At 37.4% G+C, this 16961-nt stretch overlaps 1 protein-coding gene across 2 annotated transcripts in view; it reads left to right on the forward strand.

The window, feature by feature from the left end:
- The window catches only part of PTPN4 (protein tyrosine phosphatase non-receptor type 4), a 185286-nt gene extending 176348 nt beyond the window's left edge, over positions 1 to 8938 (forward strand). For both annotated transcript variants that reach the window (XM_061135467.1, XM_061135468.1), the window contains exon 27: positions 1062 to 8938. In XM_061135467.1, coding sequence (XP_060991450.1) covers positions 1062 to 1148 — 87 coding nt within the window. In that variant the 3' untranslated portion in view covers positions 1149 to 8938. The remainder of the gene's footprint in view (positions 1 to 1061) is intronic.
- The last annotated feature ends 8023 nt before the right edge of the window (positions 8939 to 16961 follow it).

Consider the following 16961-nt stretch of genomic DNA (forward strand, 5'->3'; position numbering starts at 1 on the left):
CATGTCACAAGTACTCATTTGTTTTATTCCACAATACTCAACAAAGTCTCAGAATAACAAAGCTAACACCACAAACAATATGATTACCAAAAAGAATTTTCAGTTCTTTTCCACAGTTATTTTGCTTTGGAATATATATTCTACAAAAAAAATGTATAGTCAAATTACTGTTTCAAAGTCCTCTGAAATAGCTCCTTTCTGTTTGGTTATGCCATCAACTAGATACATACGTGGATATGTTTTGTATTTTCAGTTTATAGAGGCTTTTAAAATTCATGTTCTAATTATGGAGTGTCTTTACATGATTCCAAAGTGAAATTTATAAAAGAAGGAAGTATATTCAATAAAATCTAATGTCTGTCTCTCTCCTTCACCCTGTTGACTCCTTTCCTAAAAGGAAGCCATTTTTTTAAAAAAATGATTTATCCTTCCTTCGCTGTTTTCTTAATACACATTGAGTTAGGTACATATTTATATCCCTGTCCCGTTTGTCTTATAAAGATAATATATGCACTTATCTCTGTCTTGCCTTTTTTTACTTAGCAAAATATCCTAGAATCATTCTATAACATTCTGTAGACTTTTTTCCTCTTCTCTCCATTTCATAGTACCCACTTTGAGAATGTACCAGATTACTGACCCAGCCCTTTACTGATGACAATTTGAATTGTTTTTGCTTTTTTGTTTTTATAAATCTGCAGTGAATAGCCTCATTTATGAATAAATGTTTTCAATTTCTTTTTCTAGTTTATCTTTTGGATAGAGTCCTAGAAGTGGGATTACTGGGTCAATAGGTAAATTAATGTAATTTTGTTAGATATTGCCAATGTCCACCCATAGGGCTTGTAGTATTGCACATTCCTATTAGCAATGTATGAGTGAGTTTTGCCAACAAAATATGTTGTCAAACTTTTTTTGCCAGTCTTAGTGAAAAATTACGTATCCGTGCAGTTTTACTTTGTATTTCTTGTATAAGCAAGCCAGGTGAGATGTTTGTCTTTTTTGTTTGTTTATTTTCTAGTCTTTCTGATCAAGTCTATTTTTTATATTTTATTTTTCAGAGTCAATACAGATTTGTATGTGAAGCTATCTTGAAAGTTTATGAAGAAGGATTTGTTAAACCTTTAACGACGTCATCAAATAAATAAGAAAGCAAAGGTCTGGGAAATGTATTGGAAATTGCTTTCCATTATAGTCACTGTGCCATAACACTGCTCACAGGAAATGGCATCTAAACAGACAAAAAAAAAAGAAGAACTAACAAAAACTGAAAACTTCAGCACTGTTGCACTTTATGTTTTAAAGAAAAAGTCACTCTCTCAAAATCTATAATTCATGTGTTTGAAGACTATTTCATTCTTTGCTCCAAACAAATAGTGAATAACTGAGGATGTTCAGGGTAACTTATGACATCTCGTGGTGGTGCCATGCCGTCCCCTTCTGGTAGAATTGCCACAGACAAGGCTCAGAATTCTCAGCATCTCTGTTGTATAACTGTATCTTGAAAGCAAAAAGCATTCAACATCAGGAGTCAGCTCTGGTGTCTCCCAGTGATTTGTGTTCTTACTATACTGATGACCAGATGTTACTTTTTAAATGTTAGCAATATCATTCTCAATATTAGCCAATACACTGCCTATGGATGCAGCACATCTTCCCCTACACTCCCCCCATAGAGACCTGCTGTTTGGAAGAAGAAAGTGGAATTTGCTTTTCCCAGGAAATGCTGCACATTGTCCATTTACCAGCATCTTATAGAAAGTATAAATATGAATCTACAAATTTTCTTGAATTTAGCAATGTAACTTACATTTATCTTAAGGTTGGCTTATTCCAAATCATGTGATTTCACATACTTGATGTAAAGGAATGCATGCATTGTGTCTTAACCCCTTAAGTGCCTTGCGACATCTTTGTATGTCTAATGAAAAGGCACTCCTTTGACCCTACTAGGAGGTATGTATGTATATTGTACATTTACAGTTTTATGCATTTTGAATCAGTTCACCATTTTTAAAATGGCTTCTCGTATTGAGAGTTATGCAGTCAAAGGAGGGTAATGAAATTCTGTTTCTTACTCAATTCCTGTATTTTGCCACAAGAAGCCAAGATAATTTGTGACCTACTGAGTGAGTGCTCTGCTGCTATGGAATTATTCAAAACCTGCACATTCCTTTCCTGAGGGACAGGGGTTACAGTTTAGCAGCTGAAGTTAAAAGATGCTTTATTCTTCAAATTTCATATTTATTTTACCCCTACCTTTAGAAATGGCACCTAATATACACTTTGAAGTTAAACATATGAATAAGCTAAAGTTAAAGCAGCTAATTGTGACTTGTTTCTATCACTAACTAAATTATCCCTTTTTAGCATTCATTTCAGTTCTTGTCAAGCTTTGTTCACACTGGTCTGTTGATTGGGATACTACAAACAAGGAATAAAACGTTATTGAGTTATTTCTAAACGTAATCCCTCAACAGCTAAGATGAGGACTTTCTTGTCATTTTGTGTACAATTAAATTACTCCAATTTATATATACTTACTAAGTTATAAGCATGTTAATATGGAAAGTTTTGATTGTCCAGCCTGATGGAGGACCTGATAAAAGAGTGTGTATATTATCCTCTTCAGGTTTTTTTGTTGCTGTTGTTTTTTTAATTTTTAAGTCCTCAGAGAGGTAGAACTTTAAAATTATCCAGTTTTAATATAAGTTCATATTTTCTCAGCTATTGAAATGTTACATTACAAAATTACTTTATATGGATTATGGTTAAAGTAGATTCATTTACTAGTGGTTTCTGAATATTTCTGTATAGTCTTGATAAAATTTACAGTTGAATGGTAGATATTTTGGAATGTCATTTAGTGTGAGCGGGAAAATGTACATTTTTAAATCTTTGGTAAAATCTAAATGATGTTATTTCAAATATTAAAAATCCATAATAGTAAATCTTAGGAAGTTAAGTCCTAAACATTAATAGCCAAAATACCAAATACACTGTTGTATTAAAATATTTTACTTTTTTTTTTTAAAGAAAAAAGTAAGCATAACCTTTATGTCAAAGTGAAATTCTTGTATCTATTTCTGAATTTCACAGTCAAGTCAGTATAAGATAGTAAATAGCTACACAGTCTTATCTGAACATTCCACTCTCTGCCAACAGATAGGTATGATTCAGACTGCTGCATGACACCATGGTGAGGTGAGATGTGAAAAAGTGAAATGTTGGGGGTCTACATACTTAGTAACTGTTCTAGAAGTAGTTTTTTATCTGAATTAAAAAGAAAACCTATCCTAACTATATGGACAGAATATGACAACCATAGACAAAGAGGTAAAGTTGTATAGATGTAAGCAGATCATGGTGTCATGTTTTTTGACTTAGGGTTACATTTACACTTCGGAAAGTAACTAATCATTTGTTGGCAATGAGCACTGCTGCCTTTGTAAATCATTAATGCCAGTTTTTAAATGATAATATATTAAAAATTTAAAATTACCTTTAAATTTCTCATATATGAATTTTTTTTTCTGGGAGGTACACCCTGTCAGTATTTTTATGTACAGAAAAGATCCTTTTTCAAAGACATATTTATTAGGATCTTAAAATAAATTATCCCTACAGCTTTTTAAAGTAAACATTGCTATTTATGATTTCCTGTTCACCTAACAAGTAAGAGTTTATGCCTGATATTTTTTGGCCATGCTTTGGGATCTTTGTTCCCCAACCAGGGATCGAACCCATGTGCATGGCAGTGAAAGCGCCAAGTCCTAACCACTGGACTTCCAGGGGACTCCCTGCCTGGGAATGTTTTTCATCTGTTCATCAATCTAAGTAGAGTTCTAGGAATAATCCCAATTTTCATACACTTAGTAGTTCTAGGTTCCATTCATATCAGTGTAATAGTGTGTGACAAAAATGCCAAATTCCTTGTATCTAAACTACTGCCCGCTCCAGCAGCCAACCCCACCTCCCCCAAACAACCCATACATTCAAGAAATCAATGTTGCTATTCTCACAACTGGAAATAGGTATTGGTGAATCAAAGGACTTTTGTAAATGCTAAGAATGTTTGTAAAAAACCTTGCCTCTGATTCAGAATGGTTTTACCATGTTCTTTTTAGGTGTTGTGTTGACCATCTGACTTGTGTCAGCACTGTGTACACAGGTTGAGGAATATTCTGGAATAGACTGCATTCACAGGAAGAACACTTAGTATTTATTAAATCAATGCATAATTCAAAATAAAGGCAGAGTAAATAGCATAAGAATTCACTTCCTTTGTACAGCCTGCTGGCACAAGTAGGAGGGTGGAAAGGGTTGACCATGTTGATTAAAGAGAAAATTTATATATAAAAACTGACTTCGAGTGTATAAAAATATGTTAAGCCATTAAGACAGTTGCTTGAAGGTTTCAAGTACTAATACATACACAAAAAGATGTTTTATGCAATTATGCATTTGTGTGTTTCGCCAAGGCTCATACTAACAGGGGTAAAGGATTATATTAACTAAGGGAGTTGTTTATAATCTGTTGGCAGGTGATTAGCCAGGTCTAATCAGCTATTTGAACAAAAGTCTCCCGTCTCCACTAGAAGTACCACAACCTGAGAGCTGAAAGAAACTTGAAAGATTTTATCAAGGCTCACCTTCTATTACTATAGGTAATGTGTGAATATCATAAATTCTTGTGAAGTTTAGTCTATTTCAGCTCAAGAATTATACTCAGGCAGTATTTTTACTTAATTTAGAAAACAAATAGGCTTTAAAAAGCAATCTAATTAGGGCCCCACTCTGTCTGCTTGTCATGCTTCCCTGATGAAACAATAGCTTTTGTCATATGTTTGGGCTGATGTACATGCAGTGTGAAAACATTCTAAAATGCAAATTAGAAGACTGATTTTTAAAAGCACTTGAAACAGAACGAAGATTTCGAATGTATGTCCACTTATAATTAAATAATTTATGTTCATAATGTGAACATGTAGAATTAAAGCATTTATATTTGTTTTATAATCTTAAATCAGGAAGGGAGAAGGAAATAAGGATTTTTAACAATGTTCTGTGTAATATCTGTGTTTTGAATATTTAAAGATATTCTGATGGTAAGGTTGCCAAAGTAGTTTTGAATTCATAAAAGTTATTTATACCACAATAATGTGGGATATGTTTACACCTCTTTTATTTTATAGTAATTACTTTGTAGTTCTGATCAGTTTGCATTTAAGTCATTTACAGTAAGTTAAATATTTGTTGGAACAAATACCTTTTAATAATACAAGAGAAAGATAAATTGTGCCACAGCTTCTGTATGTAAATGGCCACATCATCAAAGTAACTGCTTTATATTAATATAGCTTATTGCTTCTCATGTTTGCTTCAGCTAGCCAACTACAGTTTCTGCAACCATTTTTCCCCCTGGTGTTTCCTCTAAGTAAAATACCTATGTTTTTAAAACCCATTGGATTAATTTTATCAAGTATCAGAATTACTGATCTGTTGGCAAAGTTTTATTGGTGTCTCAGTGTGATCACAACACAGCTTGTAGCAACTGTTTTATAAAGTTTTTAGAGAATTGTATAGCTCCAAGGGAATTTGTATAATAGCAAAATTTATTTGAGGGCTAACTGCTAATAGGCAACTTCAGCAATTTTACAGAGAGCTCATGAAGTTAATCTCAAAATTGTACTTTTGGGGATTAACTTACTTTACAATATCTACAACTATTTTCAACACAGTGTTTTACTATACACAGACTTCATTTTTCTCAGTAGCAATTCCTACAATAAGCCTTACAATGTTATCAAAAACAAGCCCTATTTCAGTGAGAAATGAGACATTTTATTTTTATAATCTGGGTGAAATTGTTGTGGGTAGACACCAAATAGTTATTTCTGTTCCCATATCTAAATTTGCTGCTACTTATTTGTATGTTTTTCTACAGTTTATTGTTGATTTCTGAAGTTTTGTGGTCCTTGTTATCTTTATTGTCGTAATCCAAGCTGATTGGGCAGCCAGGGGTACTGGGGTACAGTCCATCAGTGCTGACTAGGCAGGGTTCCGTGAATAAATAAGTAAACCAGTTTTTGTTTTGCTTTGTTTTTTTTAATTAACAAAGTGAAAGGTATTAGCGATATTGCAAGTTTAAGGCTACAGTTTTAGGAGGCTGTAACGTGTTCCTAAAACCAGTACAAGAGTGAAAATGTTTGAAAGCCTTGTTTTGCTTATAGAAAGTTTCAGTTAAACACTGTAGAATTTTCTACCTATTGTTGTGTAAATGATACAGAAAATATTTTTCTATGGACAAAAGATTGAAACTGTTAACTTCTTTTGCTTTGTTCTTTAAAAAGGAAAAAAATGATATTTGTATGTCTTTCATGCTGTAAAGAAATGAATGTATCTTTCAAATGTTACTAGAATTAAGACTTGATCGTTAAGGATACGCTTTGTTTTAAAAAAGTTAGCGAGGAATTGAAAAGGAAAGGAAGAGTGTTTCCCATTTCATTATACAAAATGCAATTTTAGAAGAAAATGTCACTTTCTTTATAAACAATGATCATTATTGAAGCATATTTCAATATTTCAAATACCTTCTTTTTCACTTTGCTTTGTCTTAGCTCTAGAATAGAAATTTTCCAAAAAATGTGTGCATACTGTTTTTAAGTATAAAATAATTAAATTGTAGACTTCTGGAGTGTGGGGGAGTATGTATGAGAGTAAGCATTCTGCTGCGTGTGTTTACTGTGAAGGAAAGTTCTCAGGCTTCGGCACTGTCTCAGCCACAGATGAGGACAGCAGTCTGAGCATGTGACTTCAGTGAAGCCAGAAAACTGTGGCTAACAGTCACCACAGCAAATCGATGCAAAGGCCCTGACAGATAGTTTGTTTTTTATTCTCAGCATTTTGGACAGGTAAAACCACTGAGCCCAACTCTGACCTATAGCAGTGGTGTCTTACATGGCTGAGAGTTTATTAATTTAGCTGAACAGAAGACAAAAAAAAGCCCTACATTTTAAACCAACAGGCATGATTAATTTGTTCAACAGTTTCTTTGAAAGGTAGTATTTATTATTCATCATGCACTGAGCTTGACTCAGTGGGGCCTTCATTATTTGGGCTCCTACTTCCATTTCTCCAACGTGAAAAAAGGTTTTTTAACTTCCATTTATAGTAGACTCTTTATGATGTAATATTTTCCTTCATTAACTTTTGTTACAGTTGTTAAAAGGTTAATATCAGGCCCCCTCAACCCTGAGAGTTTCCAAAATTTAGCAGATAATCTGATAATCTTAACTAAAATGTCACATCACTACATGAAATTATCACCATAAAATCATTAAGGAGACTCAGTCCTACAATCTTAGGCCAAAATAGGTTCTGACTTGTGGTTTCCCTAAATTCACTGTAGGCACACTTGAACCCATTTTACCTGTTACTAAAAGAAGCCTCTTCATTTCTCTTCCTGAATTGTGTTCCAGTGTTTGCCAACCCTTCAGCTAGTTGACAAGATTACTCATGCTTTCTTGTATCCAGTAGAGTAGGATCATATTTCAGTGCTGAAATTGATTTCTTGAATTTCAAATAGCACTTTATTTCAAGCTTACTACTGACTTAATTTATACATTTAAAGATAAAATTTATCCTAGAGTCTTGTAAATATGGAAAAATATAACATTAGCACGTAGAGCTCATTGGATTAGACCCATGTTTAAATGCTTTACAATGATCTCTTGATCATTTGATATTTAAAGGGTAACTTGTGTGATTTTGGCTTTGCCATTCTTCTGTGATTTATTTGGTACAATAAAGGCTATCCAGTTGACAGTCTTGCTGGACTCTGAGTTCTCTCAGCTAGCTTCAGCCACGTTTGGTTCACTAAAATCATTCTGCTTTGCATTTTTGTACATTACATGATGAACACCTGGAATCCATTTGTTTTGTTTTGAGTTCTACTTAGGCGTTAAGTCAGTGCTTCACCACCAGTAAGTTGAAAGGGGCAAAGTTCTGACACTTCGTATACATGTTGAAAGGCAAGATTTAAGAGACTAAAAGTTTACATTAAGCTGTTTTCGTTTTCTGTCAGTAGAGTATTAGTGCTTAGGCAAATAAAAACTGTCCAGCCCAGTGTTCCAACAGCATCAGGATGTTACAGTTACAGCCCATATTGTAATCTTTTCAAATAAGAAAAGCTAGTCTTTATTTTCTACAGTGTAGGCATAATTTTAGGATAGATAGTTTACGATAGACTCATCAGTGATATTTTTAAGTAGTAGTTTTAAAAATAATATTTCTATGTAGAGACTGTTTCAATTTGGGTTTTTTTTTCTTGTAACAGGTGCTATATGTAAATATGAAGGGCAAAAAGTCACCTAGTTAAAAGTCTAGTTCATTTTCTAATTAGATTATGATTTTACATTGTTTGCTGCCATTTCACGTTTGGTTGTACTGAACTAGTAGCTAAATGGGATTAGCCCCTTCACTTTTTAAATTCTTTACCCCCATTTCACAAAAATACCTCTTTCCATATGGTTTCCCGTAATTAGGAGACAAGGAATCGTAGAGTTCATTTAAAATCTGTAAACTTGAATTTGGTCAACACTGGGTTATTTGAAATCATCACTATGCATTCTGTGCATTTGTCACTGCAGCTTACTGTGTGCTTGAAAGACCTTGTGGATTTGTCTTAATTTCCGTGAAAAATTAGAATTCCTGCAATGAATTTCATGTACTAACAGCAAACAGGATAAAAATGTTGATTTGCATTGAAACTGTTTAACCCTGAAAGCAATTTATGTGAAATGCAGTCATTATACGTATTTTCCTGGCCATAATTCGTTTTGACTGAGAAATAGTTGTTCAGGTTCAACGTGAAAAAACTCTAGCTGTGACTTTAAATTGTTCAATTGCAAAATAAAGATGTGCTTTAGTAATTTAAGTATAAGAGTTTTAAAGATTATTTTATGGGAGTTTTCATTGTTGGGCTTTTCAGACAATGGTTATTTTCATTATTGGGTGGTCATAGACTAGGAGAATGCTAAGTGCAAAATTTATTTCTAGAATTACTGATGTAGTGGTTGTGTTTGCGGGTGAGTGCCGGGAGCTGTTGTGGGAGATCCCATCCGTGACAAGGTCATGAGGGAAAGACCTGACACACAAGGCCGTTCAGGATACAAGGGACCCTCCAGGTTGGCCTCGGCCTTTACCCCACCCTGCATCCTCCCCCCTTTTCTGCTGTTGTTCTTGTTTGCCCTGCTGCAGATTCTTGTGTTGCCTGCCGAGAGCTCTCCTGCTCCTCTTTCACTGAATGAGGACCAACTTAAAACCCTAATTAATAAATCTCCTGGACGGTGGTACCCTATGAAGGGGCCAGGGATGAAGGGAATGCTTCAGTTCAAACCCTTTTGCTGGCACTCTGGCTTGTCTGGCATATGTGTGCTCCTATTGCAAAGAATGCTCATGATTGTTCTAAACATCCTAAGCACAGCACGCTAACAGAAGAAACCATTAAGCATAAGTCCCTCCGAGGGGTGAGAAAAGGCTCCACAAATAAAATAGCCACAAATGTGCCTAATAAAAAACACTTTAGATAGAGGTTAGCTGGTGACTTCTTACAGGCAGTTAACTTTTAGACTAAGAGCCTGTTTTGTGCTATATCTGCTGTTTTTGCAATCCTTTGCGTTTCTGTTCTGTAAAAATGCAATCCTATCTAGTTCCCATGGAGATGACGCCTAATAGAAAGAAAATAGATTAAACACAAGAAAGACAGGGTCAGGCTACTGAAGTTGCTTAAAGTTACACCAGGTGCAAGCCATAAAATGTGAACAGGCCTGAAGGCCAAAAGATATTATACATAGAGATTAACCATAAAAAAGGCCCTAATAGGCACAGAGCCCTCCGGGGGGTGAGGAAGCCCTATCACAGAACACAAAAATATTATTCTAAAAGTGGGTATATAAGGATTTAGAAAAATAAGAGTTTAGCCCTAGTATAAAAACAATAAGATAATTGTTAATTTTAAGGAAGAGTGCTAAACAGAGGCTGCCTCACCAGAGCCGCAGAGTCTGTGTGTGGTAAAACTTTTTAGATAAATTTAGCTGAAAACTCCTGCAAAAAGACTGACCTCTGTGTTAACAAGATTGTGTTTCTACTATGTTGCAACCTGCTGTACCATGAGACTGCCACTTTTCTGTTTTCTGCTAAACTCAAGGCCAGAAGATGTACAAAAAATCTATGGAAAAGACTCTCATAAACAAAAAGTATCCAGAGAACACCTGGTTTCGTGAAAGACAAGCTGATGTAATGTTAAACTAAGTCTGTGTGCTTATCTCCCCCTTAGAAATGTACTAACTTAGGGTATAAAAGGGTATTAATTTTATATCTAGAAATAAAGTGAAAGTGTTAGTCGCTCAGTCGTGTCTGACTCTTTGTGACCCCCATGGACTGTAGCCCACCAGGCTCCTCTGTCCATGGTATTCTCCAGGCAAGAATACTGGAGTGGCATAGTCATTCCTTTCACCAGGGAATCTTCCTGATCCAGGGATTGAATCCAGGTTTACCGCCTTACAGGCAGATTCCTTACTATCTGAGCCACCGGGGCAAAAGTAAAGCCATGCCTCTGTTCTTACGTGCATGATACTTAACCTTCAAATACTATAATGAAGACCCCTGAGGAGTTACGAAAGCCTCTGTCCCATACCTTTGCTGGGGAATCTTCCCAACCCAGGGATCTAACCCAAGTCTCCTGCATTGCAGGTTGATTCTTTACCACTGAACCACTGGGGAACCCTGCCCCTAAGAATAGTCCCCCTCAAATCAATGGCAACCTCTGTTAATTTCTTGTCTTCTAGTGGAAAATATTGCACAAGTATTTATGTGTACATGTACATTTTGTTAAGGCCAAAGGAATTGTACAATATATTGTGCAGCTTGCTTTTTCATCTTTCAAACATTTCCATATGAACACACTCAGATCTACTTCATTCTTTTTAATCACTGCCTTGACCTCCATCATACAGATGGATATGCTATAATTTAATTTCTTGATTTGTTTCCGGTTTATACTGTATGAACAGTGCTGCAGTGAATATCTTCAGGCAAGTGTTTTCATTAAAGATTTGCAAGTCTATGCATAAGGTAAGTTTCTAGCAGTAGGATTGTTAACCCATTGAGCACCTGCATTTTTAAATGTTAATAATTGCTCTCAGAGAAGATTTTAGTAGCTTGTGCTTCTACCAAACTTAGGAGAATGTCCGTTTCCCCACATTCTAGTTAAGACTGATATCAAACAATTTATTTGCTCATCTCATACATGAATTATCTTATTTTGACTTACAGTTCACTCATAAAGAGGTTGAATAGATTTTTGTATCTTTATTGATCTCTCTTATTTCTTGTTCTCCAAATTCTATATTGATATCCTTTGCTTACTTTTACATCAGGTTGTTTAATGTTTATTTATATGAGATGTTGGAAATTAAAGAAACTAGTCATTTGACAGTCATATAGGCAGCAAAACCTTTTTTCTTATGGTGTTCTTTGACTATTCTTATTTGGGTCTGGGGGAGAACATGGTATTTTTAATACTTTTAGAAACAAATATATTAATCTGCTCCTTTATGACTTCTGAATTGGCGTATACTTGCAAAAACCTTGCTCTAATTCCTACGAATATTCTATCTGTGATGGAAGCTTTCTTAACGAGCATCCAAATAACCTACTCAGTGTACCAGCGCTCTGCTTTCTGCTCGTGTTCTCCCCTTGCCACCACTGGCTGCGCTCAACTACGCCAGAGCTCTGCTAATTCCACCAGTTCTGTTGTAAGCTTACTGAAATCAGTTCTGTTTATTTGCTAACCTATACATGCAAATATATTTATCTATATTCTATCATTTAGAATTACCTGTTACCTAAGCCAGTGAAATGTGCATGTGAAAAGGGGTAGCATTTTTCCAAAAGCTTCTTAAAGGAGTCATTGATACTTTATGAAAGCCTGAAAATTACTAAAAATTGGTATGAGCAAGACAGTTATAACAGACTCGGGAAGCAACAGTTAGAACTAGACATGGAACAACAGACTGGTTCCAAATAGGAAAAGGAGAATGTCAAGGCTATATATTGTCACCTTGCTTATTTAACTTATATGCAGAGTACATCATGAGAAATGCTGGGCTGGAGGAAGCACAAGCTGGAATCAAAATTACTGGGAGAAATATCAATAACCTCAGATATGCAGATGACACCACCCTTGTGGCAGAAAGTGAAGAAGAATTAAAGAGCCTATTGATGAAAATGAAAGAGGAGAGTGAAAAGTTGGCTTAAAGCTCAACATTCAGAAAACTAAGATTATGGCATTCAGTCCCATCACTTATGGCAAATAGATGGAGAAACAGTGGGAACAGTGGCTTACTTTATTTTTTGGGCTCCAAAATCACTGCAGATGGTGATTGCAGCCATGAAATTAAAAGACGCTTACTCCTTGGAAGGAAAGTTATGACCAACCTAGACAGCATATTAAAAAGCAGAGACATTACTTTGTCAGCAAAGGTCCATCTAGTCAAGGCTATGGTTTTTCCAGTAGTCATGTATGGATGTGAGAGTTGGACTATAAAGAAAGTTGAGCACCGAAGAATTGATGCTTTTGAACTGTGGTGTTGGAGAAGACTTTTAAGAGTCCCTTGGATTGCAGGGAGATCCAACCAGTCCATCCTAAAGGAGATCAGTCCTGGGTGTTCATTGGAAGGACTGATGTTGAAGCTGAAACTCCAATACTTTGGCCACCTGATGCGAAGAACTAACTCATTTGAAAAGACCCTGATGCTGGGAAAGATTGAGGGCAGGAGGAGAAGGGGACGACAGAGGATGAGATGGTTGGATGGCATCACCGACTCAATGGACATGGATTTGGGTAGACTCCGGCTGTTGGTGATGGACAGGGAGGCCTGGCATGCTGCGGATCATGGGGTTGCAAAGAGTTGGACATGACTGAGCAACTGAACTGGAACTGGAACAGAAAAAAAATAGATGATATACTTGGGGTCTGTTTTTTGCAACAAAGACTAAGGGATTATAACTAGGTTCAAACATTAACATGTTCTCAGAGCTGGGCCTGAACCTAGCACTGTGCACATAAGTAGACTTCAAGATTCGCAAAAATGTGTCAGAACTTTTTAAAGCCCGCTCTGGACACCTTAAGGAAATGGCAACCCACTCCAGTATTCTTGCCTGGGAAATCCCATGGACAGAGGAGCCTGGCAGGCTAGAGTCCCTGGGGTCGCAAAGAGTCGGACACGACTGAGTGAACTGAACTGAACACTTATTTAACTGGACATCTTATTCCCAGCTTTTCATTTTGAGCTGTGGGTTAGGTCAAATAAAGTAACAGTTCTCTGAGGAGAGGGTTTGAAGGAACTCTGACTCTGTTCTGCTCCCTCCAATGGCCCTTTAGCTACTGGTTTTAAGGCTGCAAAGGAACTGGGGAGAGAAGATGAGACTCGGGCCAGTCAAAATGCCATAAAACTCACTGCTCTTACCAAAATTCACTCTTTTTCTTGAATAAACACCTCTGGATTGTTGCAAACCTTTAGTTAATATCCAGAGTTTTAAAAAAGTTAATTCTGACCATGTTTTATTGTTTGGTGGTTGCTGTTCTGAGTAAGAGGATTTTCCAAGGTTCTTACACTGCTAGTTTCATGGACTCTATTTAACCCATTACTTTCAGACTCCTTATTTTTCAACAGATTCACCCAACTATGTTCGGGTTGACTCTCGTCTGTTGCCAGGAACGAAATCCATCCTCTGAGAATAAAGATTTGCTATCACTGAGAAAACCTAGACGCCTATGAAGTGGTTACTGCCTCAACAGCCAGCTTCATTTCTCACCACCCTCCCACTACTTTCTCTGGCATTAACAGTGCTAAAAATGAGGTTCAGTGCCCCTAAAAGGCACATCTCCTACCTTTGTATTTGATCCTCAAAGCTATATTTGAGAATCTCCATTTTACAGGTGAGGAAATTAAAACACAGTTTATCCTTTGGAAGTTAAGTAGCTAGTGAATGGAGGTGTCTGATTCTACAGCCAAAGTTAATATTCTCTGAGAATTGAAAAAAAAAAAAAAATAGTACCAATCTATATGTTCGAAGTTGTTTGAACAATCACTGTCATAACTTTAACCTGACCTCACATTCTAGATCAAAGTTTGGAAAATAAGCACTTAAAATGGATGATTCTCTTTTTTCCTCCAAAGTTAAACTTTTCTTTCTTTCTTTTTTTTTTTTTTTTTTACAAATTGGAGTTTAGTTGCTTTACAATGTTCTGTTAGTTTCTCTGCGTGCGTTCTCAGTCACTTCAGTTGTGTCTGACGCTCTGCGACCCTATGGACTGTAGCCTTCCAGGCTCCTCTGTCCATGGGATTCTCCAGGCAAGAATACTGGAGTGGGCTTCCCCACCTTCCTCCAGGGGATCTCCTGACCCAGGGATTGATCTCGTGTCTCCTGTATTGCAGGCAGTTTCTTTACTCCTGAGCTACCAGGGACGCTCCTCTACTAGTGTCTGCTGAACTACAGAGTGAATCAGCCATGTGTGTATACATATCCCCCTCTGTCACCACAACACTGCGAGCAGTTCCCTGGGGTCTACAGTAGGTTCTCATTGGCTATCCATTTTAAACGTAGTATCAACAGTGCATATATGTCAGTCCCAGTCCTAATCTCCCAGTTCATCCCACCCCTTCTTTCCTTCCTTGTTCTCTACATCTGTGTCTCTATTTCTGCTTTGCACATAGGTTCATCTGTATTATCTTTCTAGACTCTACATTTATGTGTTAATATATGATCATTTGTTTTCCTCAATTCTCCCTTCAAAGGAATTTTGAGGTTTGGTTTATGTAAAATTAAATGAAATCCTCTCATGTATTGAAATAGGTATAGCATCACTGATTTTAAGATCTGAAAGAGACCTCAGGAAGCATCTGTCCTAATTACCTCATTTTATAGATAACTGACACCAGGAAGGACAGGTGCTTGTCCCTGTGAATTCAGGGCAGCACGGTCAGTGCTGCTCGTCCTACTGTGCGGTCTCCTAGAACACCTCTGTGGGTCCTGCCACACAGTCACAGGTATGGGGCGGTCATCCAAGGGCTTCCTCATTCAAATGTGTAGCCTGTGAGTGGCCAGTGTCACCAGCTGCCAGCTTGTGGGTAATGCAGACTCTCAGGTCCCACCCCAGACACAAAGCTTGTGACAGAATCTCCAGGTGACTCATGCGCAGTAACTTCTAGAAGCTCTGTGCCTTGGCTCCACCCCTTTTCTCTCAGTCTCATCCTGGTTTCACCACTAGGCAAATCTGATGGGAAAATGTTTTCACTTCCGCCTCTCTGTTACTCAATATTATGAACTTGCCTGAGGCCATGCAGGGTTTTCTGAATTTTTTTCCCTAGCAGAATAAACAAGGCGTGTCTAACACCAGATCAGTAGTGCTGTGTTCCAGATAATTCTGAACAAAATGATGCATGAAGTATGGATTCGTGGAATATGAATGCTCAGGTTTATTGCCCTGAATCTCCAAAAGTATGGAAAAGCCTGACTTTGTGCTTTGGAGGAAGAAGTGATTTGACTTCAGTTTATTTTGCATGTCCCATCTCTGCACACCTCTACCCCAACGCTCCCCATCCTTTTAAGGTGTCCTTCATTTAGCCTGTGTGGCTAATACTTTAGTATGAATTAGTTTAAGGTCTTACTCCTGCCAGGAACACTAGCAAAGAGAGGCAGGGTGAACTTGCAGACATGAGATTCTGGCTCAGGGAAGACTCAGCTGAGTAGGGAAAGCATGCAAGTGCGTGGACCCAGGTCCAGGCTTCAGACCCCTCTACCCTCCTGACCCAGCCTCTGCCGCCGGCAGTGCATAAGTACCTTTGTTCCTTGGACAGTAACATTTACATTATATATGTAGTGCTGTGTGCTTCTGAAAACATTTTCGGATAAGTTATTTTATGCCAGTCTCATAACTGCCCTGTTAGGAAGGTGGTATCATCCTCATTTTACAGACTTAAAGTTATTTTGGATCTTTTAGTTTCTGAATTGAAGTCTAGACTCTGCTGTATGCTAATGAAACTCTTAGTGGTATTTCCTGATGAGTTTTTGTGTTCTATTTTTTTTTTTACTTATATGCATTTTTGACTAGTTAGTGCTCCTCTGATTCAGTGTCTGGATAACAAACTCTTCCTGATTTCCACTGTCCAGTCAGTCCTAAAGAAATCAACCCTGAATTGGAAGGACTGATGCTGAAGCTGAAGCTCCAATAATTTGGCCACCTGACGTGAAGAGCCGACTCACTGGAAAAGACCTTGATGCTAGGAAAAATTGAAGGCAGGAGGAGAAGGGGGCAACAGAGGATGAGATGGTTGGATAGTATCACCGACTCAATGGACATGAGTTTGAGCAAGCTCCGGGAGATAGTGAAGGACAGGGAGGCCTGGCATGCTGCAGTCCATGGGGTCCCAAAGAGTTGGACACGACTGAGCGACTGAACAACGAACAACAAAAGGGTCTTGTCTTTCTTTCCTCCTTTCTTTCTCTTTCCTTCCTTCCTTTTTTTCATGGCTTAAAATAGCAACAGATGTTTATTATTGCTCATAGTTTCTGTGGGACAGGAGGTAGGTGGTTCTGACTCAATCACAGATACATATTGGTCGGGCCTTGTCACAGGAATGCTTGAGGGGCTGGAGCATCCTGTGCCAGATGGCCCACCTACGTGATTGGCAAGTGGGTGCTGGCTGTTGGAGAGGGGCCTCAGCTCCTCTCCATCCATGGCTACCTAGGGCTTCTTGAGTATCTTCGCGACATGGTGGCTGCTGGCCTCCAGAGTGAACAATTCAAGAGGTCAAGGCAGACAGGACAGTGCCGGTTATTGGAAGTCACACACTGACTGCTGCATTGTTCTACTAATCACCAAGGGTCTTTTC

The sequence above is a fragment of the Dama dama genome, chromosome 33, assembly GCF_033118175.1.
Source record: "Dama dama isolate Ldn47 chromosome 33, ASM3311817v1, whole genome shotgun sequence".
NCBI classification, from domain to species: Eukaryota; Metazoa; Chordata; class Mammalia; order Artiodactyla; family Cervidae; genus Dama; species Dama dama.